At 38.5% G+C, this 8,944-nt stretch overlaps 1 protein-coding gene across 1 annotated transcript in view; it reads right to left on the reverse strand.

Annotated features, from left to right (window-relative positions):
• DNAH5 (dynein, axonemal, heavy chain 5) overlaps nucleotides 1-8,944 on the reverse strand; it is a gene marked incomplete at its 5' end in the record, with an annotated part of 180,665 nt that overhangs the window by 17,702 nt on the left and 154,019 nt on the right. The window contains 3 exons of the mRNA XM_014543525.1: nucleotides 1,103-1,322; nucleotides 4,659-4,904; nucleotides 7,273-7,422. Coding sequence (XP_014399011.1) covers nucleotides 1,103-1,322; nucleotides 4,659-4,904; nucleotides 7,273-7,422 — 616 coding nt within the window. The remainder of the gene's footprint in view (nucleotides 1-1,102; nucleotides 1,323-4,658; nucleotides 4,905-7,272; nucleotides 7,423-8,944) is intronic.

Here is an 8,944-nt window from a genome sequence, read left to right on the forward strand (position 1 = left end):
CTATTACTACTACCACTACTACTAAATAATAATAATAATAATAATAATAATAATAATTTTTACATTATTATTTGGAGCATGTGCATACACTATTTTAATTAATATTAAATTGTTAATACTATATATAGAAGCCCATTTCAAACTGAATGTATTATTGAAATAATAATTATGATCACTGTGTATGTATCTATATTATACATATAAAATCATATGTTTTTTCGTTTGGTAATCTTTTTTCACTGTCATCACCCTACCAAATCCACTTTATCCCCATATTACCTTATAAATTGGCAGGAATTTGAGTCTTGTTAGCAATTCCAGAAAAAACTCTGTAGATTTTTCCAGATTGATAGAGAATTATTATCATATTCATTATTATTAAGTACACTATATTCTAATCATCATAGATAGATTTTATTGTCCCTATTTTACATATGAGGAAACTGAAACTGGTTATCTGAGTGACTAACACCCAAAAGAACAAAGCATTTTGTTCAGAGAGAACCAGAAACAGATTTCTGACTCTGAGGGCCAGGAACTTTCCATGACCATGAGTCCAGATAGGGAGCCATGAACAGAGGAAGCCAAGGCAGAGAGAATACTCTCGGTTCTGGTTTTGAATGGAGGGCATGTTAGTTGGGTTCTGCTGCTTTTGTTTGATTTCTAACTTAGCTATGGTTCTGACATTCTGCCATGTGGTTTCATGAAATCATGGCAGGCCATGACTTTAACTCAGCCTCTCCTCCTGGAAGAGGCTACTGTCCTACTTCAGGGTTGGAGCCCAAAGACCATGAATGACAAAGATATAAAATTTAGATATTAACATAAAGAAAGGCAGCTGTCTAGTAGAGAACAGTACAGGCCAAAGTAAAGTAATATGGGGAACACAAGAAAAAATAAGGTGGGAATTCTGAGTTCTTACACCTACCACTGCCAGGTCGTGTTCCATAGTACCCGCACAAGGGGCCATCTGTAACTCATCACATAAATGACAGTACTATTTGCTTAACTATATCCTAGCTGATTCTGTTTTTACAATTTCTTTAATAAAACAATCTAAGTACAAGAACTCCAGTGAACTTGGAAGGATTCCTCCACTCACCGCCATACGTTCTCTTCAGCCCTGCCCGGAGGCCCTGCGGAGGCTCATTGGCAAATTTAATGGCCATTTGCAGGAGTGTGATGGGAAACTGCTTATGAACCTCAGTGGTCATCCACAGGCGGAAAGCAGCGTGTACCATCTCAGTTTCTGTAACCATGTCCATTAGCTCATCCATGAAATCGAGTCCTAGGTGGCAGTTCTGCAGAAGTGCCCATCCTCCCTGAGTGAACAACAGTGAATGGAAACAACCTATTTTGTGTTTTTCCCAGAGATTAAATTAGTGCATTCTTTAAAAATTAAGTAATTAAAATTTAACAGAAAAACACAGTACTTTAATGTAGGTCAAATCTAAGAGTGCAATAATGTTTCATTGAGATAGTTATATATTTTCTTGTTCCATGTACTGGTCCCACATTCAGCAGGCCAGTTGTAATAATATATAGTAGAAGCATGAAAATAACCAAAGTGAAGATAAAAAGAGATAATAGCACTGGTAAGTAAAGACGCTTGATTGAAAATATCTGTTTAGCTCAGCTCTTTCCCCACATCCCATGAAAACTACAGTGAAGGGACTTTTTTAAAGGCATGAACTCTTAAGGACAAAAACAGTGAAGGTGAAGACAATATTGATAACATTTAAAATGAGCTCAAGGAAGCTGAATCTTCAATGGACATTCAGGGCAAGCTGAGGTGTGACCTGATTTTCACTGCATAACTCCCAAGACACTCAAGAACAGGTGACAAGAGGCCCCTCTGGAAGTCAGAGAAGAAGATGGGCTAACACAGTGGTTCTCAACCTTCCTAATGCTGCAACCCTTTAATACAGTTACTCATGTTGTGGTGACCCTCAACCATAAAATTATTTTTGTTGCTACTTCATCACTGTAATTTTGCTACTGTTATGAATCATAATGTAAATATCTGATAAGCAGGATGTGTTTTCATTGTTACAAATTGAACATAATTAAAGCATAGTGATTAATCACAAAAACAATATGTAATTATATATGTGTTTTCCGATGGTCTTAGGCGACCCCTGTGAAAGGGTCGTTCGACCCCCAAAGGGGTCGCGACCCACAGGTTGAGAACCACTGGGCTAACACAAGATTGGAAGTCCAGACCCCGGACACGTTCCGGTCTCACCTAAAGAAAGATGAAAAGCCAATTTTCTTTAAAAGGCAAAACAGACAGCATTTGACTGGAGGACATCAGCACGTTAAGGGCATAGGAACCTCACTGAAAACAGGTGAAAGAAAATTTACCCATTGATTTGAGACCTACCCCTCTGTCTGCCGCTGACCTCCCAGAGTACTGATAGCTGGGCATATACCCTCTAGGAAGTGAAAGAACTTTCTCCGGGGAATTTGACCATTCTAAGAATAAGAGCCTGAGAAAATAAGCCATATCTTTTCCATAAATTATTCTATAAGCATAAGAATAGTCCTTGTATAAAGCAGTGCAGGTAAAATTTAAGTCATGCAATAATAATTGACTCACTATCTCATCCATAGAATGTTTTTGCTAATATTACCTACAATATCCCGATCATAATCCTGAATTGTTTTCTTGACTCAGTAGCATTGGATCATTTAGTTTTGAGTAGTGCAGCCTGAGCTATTTCTCTTTCCAAGGAGCAAACCAAGCACTAGATCTAAAATCTTAGTAGTTATATATAAATTGATCCTTTTGGAATTTGATATATTCCCTTATATTTTCTTCAGAAGTAATAGCATGTACTGAATAAACTATTTTTGTCATTTAAAAACTAATTGACACTGCCCACCAATTCGAAACAAAAAGAAATCAAATATAAAGTTTCTTATGTGAGAACTTTGCTGTTTCAATATTTGCCTACAGAATCCCGTAGCCAAGGTTGCTTTGTATTGCTGCATTCTATATTAAATGTTTTGAGTTCTTATGGATCATTCATTTTGCTACTATTGGGTAGTTGGTTCATTCTGTCATAATGTCTTGAACCTTTCCTACAAAACTTTTAAAAAGCTATTGACTCTGACAAGTTATAAGCATGCTAAAATTAAAGACTTTTTAAATTTTACTTTAAACTGCTAAACAAAACATGGATAAAATAAAGGCTAAAAATATCCCATTTAAATTCTAATTTAGTTGCCTGAAACCATATTATTATTAGTTACACAATTAAATGTTTAATTCAAGAAGTGCCCTGTTAATGTTAGTGTTTTTGTTCTAAGTACAGGAGTGTATGCAAGGATGAATAAAAAAAGTAGAGAGGAGGGAGGGAAGAGGAGAAAGAGGCCAGGATCAAGGCCTACCAAGCCCTTATGTCAGACTAGATACATGATTCTTAAATACAAATGAATTCTTTTTCTTCTCCAGAAACACTTCAATCAGACCCCTTCAGCCTCCCAACTGCAAACTAAGGTCATTAGACATAGCACAACCCACCTAAGGGCCCCTCCCCTTTCACCAAAACTGGGAAAGGGCACAGCCTGGGGATGGTAGAGCCTCGAGGTAAATATGGAGGTTCTAAAACCCAGTGGCCTTAGTTCTAGACCAGAGGAAAGGGACTAGATGCAGCACAGTGGTGAGGTTCTGGATTCAGCAGTCAGGACCTAGAGCCCAGTGGTTTCATGGTAAGCCCAGAGGTTTGGGGTTGGAAGGTAAGAAAGCCAGTCCTGCCCCATCAAGGGAGACCCTGGAGGGCACAGGAGTCTTGAGATAGGGGGGATCATCAGACTCAAAGAAAAAGGACTAAGGTCAGGTCCATAAAAAGGCCAGAAAGGAATCTTAACTCAGATTGCATGTTCTCTAGTAGGAATGAGAAGCCAAGTGGTTCTGCGCCCCCACCATACTTAGCCAAAGTGGAGGAGAGGGGAACAAGGATGGAAGGATCCTCCAGGCTGAGCTGGACACCCCAGAGGGGGCCAGACCACAGTAAACACATGAGTGCCTTGTCCTGGAGCCCAGGTCTAGAAATGAAATCGAGGACCTTTAGCATCCTGTTAACTTAAGTCCTTGAAAGTGCCCCAACTCTAGACTTAACTGTCCCATTAGCAGGGTCGTCAAGGGCTTTCCAGTGTTTGGTGGCTCCCAGGCCATTCCTGAGCACTTTACTCTTCATACTAGAGTTTAAAATCCATGAAGGGCTTTAGGAGCCCTAGAACCTCTGGCACCACTGCAGGGTGATGGCAGATTCCTGGCCTCTTTGGGATCTGGGCCATGCCTGGGGGACTCCGTTGTGCATTCTGCAACTCAAGGAAGGCACAGGTAGATTCTGGAGTTCTGAAGATTCCGAGAGTGGAGCTGGAGGGGCTGCAGTGTATAGCAGAGGGGGCAGAGCTGTGGACCTCACTCATGGTTTGGGATCTGGAGTAGGGGTTAGCATTATGCAAGCTGGTTAGGAAATAAGATGTTCAGTGGGGTAAGTTTTCCATAAGTCAAGGCTCAGCAGAAAAAGTTTAAAATTTATCATGCAGTATGTAAATTTAAACTCTTAAGTCATATGTTCTTGTCTGTAATTGCTACTCTATAACCTGTAATGTCAACAACATAACACAAATGTAGACATTGGACTCACGTTTGCCATAGTCTGCTGCAAGAGTTTGCGAGCATGGACCTCCTGGCCTTGGCCCATGGACACATAACGGGTTTCTATTTTTAATCTCTTCCCCAGGGCGATGATGGAATCCGTGGGATCTGAGCCCATAGACAGGAGACAGATGAGTGGTGTCCGTGGATCAGATTCCTCCCACGTCTTTTCCAAGTCCAGGATGACCCCTTCGGCATAGTTTTCTCCCATGGAGTCCATGATGTACTTGCGGGCCTGCCAAAATAGTACACCAGTCACCAAAACTAGTTCTAACTCCTTTACGTGTACAATGCAGGGTGGGTTCCAAAATTCATTTGTATAGATTATCTCAATGATGTCCACAGTAACCCTGCCGATTAGAGGGCAGAGACGTTTATAATGATATATTTTCTATTTTTTCATTTGGTAATCTTTTTTCACTGCTGTCATCCTTCCAACTCCAAAAAAAAACCCCAAAACCTCTTTGTATGTTTTCAAATTGATACGCAATAATTATTACATTCATTATTACTATTAAATACACTATTTTGATTAAAATTTATTCCAATCATCCTGGATAGATTTTATGATCCCTATTTTACATATGAGAAAGTGGAAACTCTGACAGAGCATCATTTTTGCAACCAGGCAATTGAATATTCCCTGAGGTGAGCAATCATGCTTAGAGGAAATGCTGAGAGTGAGCCTGATGCTGCTTATAGGGAATGGAAATTGAATATGTCTACATTGTAGACCTTCTATTATGCTTCCCAAAAAAGGTATCTGATTGAATACTACAAAAGGAGTCTAATCCAAGAATAAGAATTTTTGAGGGGGGGGGGCCTTCTTCCAGAGGAGACTTCTTGACCTTTTAAAGACCATAAGAGCCATGGGAAGCCATTACAGGAAAAACATAATCATATTTCCATTTCTTCTGGAATATACAGGATGGAGTAGAGTGGACAAGAGTGACTATAGGAGACCAGTTAGGAAGTCATGGCTACCATCAGCCTATGGATGTCAGAGCCAGGATGAAGGTACAAAGGAGCATGGAAGGCTTAAATTTCAGCATTGGACCATTTAAAATAATAATCATAAAAAGAAAGGAGAGAGAGAGAGAGAGAGAGAGAGAGAGAGAGAGAGAAAGAGAGAGAGAGAAGGGAACTACTTGAACCTTCTACACTGCCCTTAAATAAGGCAACTGTTTTACAATTCATTTGGACAGAATAAAAGTAATGAAGTTGAGGACAAAAACGGAAGGAAAGGTGATCTCAGTGTCCTGAGTTGCAAAACCCCTTTTCCTTTTCTCAATAAATCATCAAATCTAGTTGTTTCATTATTGCACAGTATCTAGTGGACATGGAGATGGTTACTCCATGTTTAAACACTCCCTCTGGAGAGTGAAGGGGAATGTTTCCTACATTCTGTTATAAACCCTGCCTATGTTACCCCTTGGCTTACTTGGAGAAACCCTCGAAGAATCAATGTATGCGGAATATTAGTTAAGCTTTTAATTGTGAAGGCAAAATACGATGACTCTTTTTAGGGAGTAAATGTCCATGATAATAGACCAGCAGATTAAAGGTCTTTAAAAAGGTGGATCTTTTGGGGGTAGGAGTCACATTTAAACCATATGTAAAATATATACAATTTCAAAATGTTTAGGCCAGCCTACTTCCTTGCATCAAGGGCTGTGACACTTTCTGGGGAAATGAACACAAGTTTGGGAATGCTATGCTTCCCCTCTAGTCTCTCTTCTCCCTAGAAACTTCACATTCTTCCTACTTAAGGGGACATTGTTTTACTACTAGCAAAATGGAGCAGACATATCATTTTTGAGTTAACACGTTGTGGACGGTCAGGAGAATCCTCGTGTTTTCTGTTCTAAGGCTTGTGGCCAATCACGAGAATTCTTTAAAAAGATATTAGCTTGTAAGAACATGCAATAAATAACTTCAAAATGCAATGGGTATTTAATTTTAAAGCGTGCCTTTAACATTTATATAAAACGTTTTTTGTACTTGTTCAATAGAAACTTATCTGGCCACTGGATAAAGCTAGCAATAAAACTACTGGTCTGCAATGTTAATATAAAAAATGATACAGAAGAATAAGACATTACCTTTATGCTATACCTACACACCAATCTTGAAAACATTCACTCTTGTACCGTTTGGGCCAAAGAATATTATTAAATCGCTTAGCCTAAATGTATACCTCGGTACATTTATTCCTCATTTATTTTTCCATTTTTCACATTCTATTGCTAGAAAAATACATGCAAGACTACGAAAAATTCTCATTGGGATTAACATTTTAAATATGTCTTTAAATTTAAAAGAACAGCCTCCTTAAAAATAGTCTTTTAATTTTTTATAATATATTTTTATTGATTTTCAGAGAGGAAGGGAGACTGAGAGAGAGAGAAACATCAATGATGAGAGAGAATCATTGACTGGCTGTCTCCGGCACACCCCCTCTCCCCCACACTGGGGATGGAGTCTGCAAGGCATGTGCCACTGGGAATCGAAATGTGACCTCCTGGTTCATAGGTTGATGCTCAACCACTGAGCCACGCCAGCCAGGCTTCTTTTATTTTTTTAACAGGGACGTTAATGGTTACCTGGGCAATGGTTCTGTCAGGACACCAGGATCTAATAAGAAGAAGGCGTCTAAAGCAGTCAAGAGATTTATCATAGGCATTTGGAAGAGGTTCCTCCTCAGGGTTTTCCTTATCAAACCAAATTTTCCACATTTTCTCATTTCTTGATATCTAAAAATACAAGGGGATAAGAAATGTAGCACACCATAGAAAATGCTTTCAGTGATAGGTCAAAGATATGTCCCATTGAACTTTCTGGCCATTCCAGACATGTGTGAATGAAATCTCTTGATTATTTTTTAATTTTATATTCTAGTGTTCAAAAGTCTAAACATTAGCAATCAAATGTGATTTGCTCTAATGTCACTCTGTAGTAACAACAGCCTACAGATAGCTTCTGAAGTACAGAGAACCCTGGGTTGTTTAATTTCTTTCATGTCTTTGTAATAAAGAAATCAATGGAAGCTCATTATTTTAAGAAAATCTGATTTGCTCCATGAAATCCTCTCATGATGAAGAACCATGTCTCATTCACTTATGTTTCCTCATTTCCCAGGACCACTCCAGGTACAAAAAGAAACACACAAAAAAACAGTATTTAGTACATGTTTTATAATTAAAAGATGATTTTTTGGCCAATATGCTATTAGACTAATTATAAATCTATCACGCAATATCAAATAAATAATCAGGCACTGGCTTCCTTTAGGCAACTGATAAGGAGGAAAATAACACACTCCATTATCCTTTGGAGCTTAAAAAAATCAAAGAGAGAGGAGCATTACATAGGCAAGCATCTGAAAAACAGAACAAACAACATTACAGATAAATATAATGTTATGTACTCTAGTATATCCCCTTTGATTAAATACCCAAGTGAATATCTTAGTGGTCTAATTTTTTAAAAAGCATTCCAGGTTTGTATTTAGAAAGTATCATGTAAGAATGAAAAATAATAACCTCTTTCAATCACGGAAGACTACATAATGTAGAGAAATTCAAGGTATAAGATATAATCTCCAGAAGATAACAACCTCAATGACAGATAATGATCCAGGTAAGGTCACTAGGAGTCATCCTGTGGGGGAACAAGCTAGAGTGCACTAAAACTCCCAAATGAGTTATTTTACCCAAAAGAATGCTCTGTACCCTAACTCCATGGTAATCATCAGTTGTAAGCCAAGCCATAAGAATATAGTAGAACTTAAGCTTCTGATTAACTTAAACTGGGAAAGTAAAAAAAACAACCATTGGAAATTTTCTGGTTAAAAAAAAAATGTGTTTAAGTCTTCAACTTGTAGTTGAATAAAGCCACGTTGCTGTCAATGTGATTTCTCTCTGGTCATCTGATATTCAAAAACCCATCTCCTGGCCTGTCCTGATTCAATTCTCTATACTCAACTTCCATGATCCCAATATATACACAATTCATCAGCAACCGGCTGATTATGAAAGGACAATAACTTCTAAAGACAAGAAGCCAAGTGTCTGCATTAGATTCATACCCAGATGCCTAGCTAAGACAGTATAACAGGAGGGGCAGAAGAAGAGGCAAAAAAAGTATCTACACTAATAAAAGAGAAACATGGTAATTAGCGTACGACCGCTACCCTTTTCATTGGCTAATCAGTGAGTATATGCAAATTAACTGTCAGCCAAGATGGCGGCCGGCAGCCAGGCACTGAAGCAAGCA

Source organism: Myotis brandtii, unplaced genomic scaffold (assembly GCF_000412655.1).
Source record: "Myotis brandtii unplaced genomic scaffold, ASM41265v1 scaffold328, whole genome shotgun sequence".
Lineage (NCBI taxonomy): Eukaryota > Metazoa > Chordata > Mammalia > Chiroptera > Vespertilionidae > Myotis > Myotis brandtii.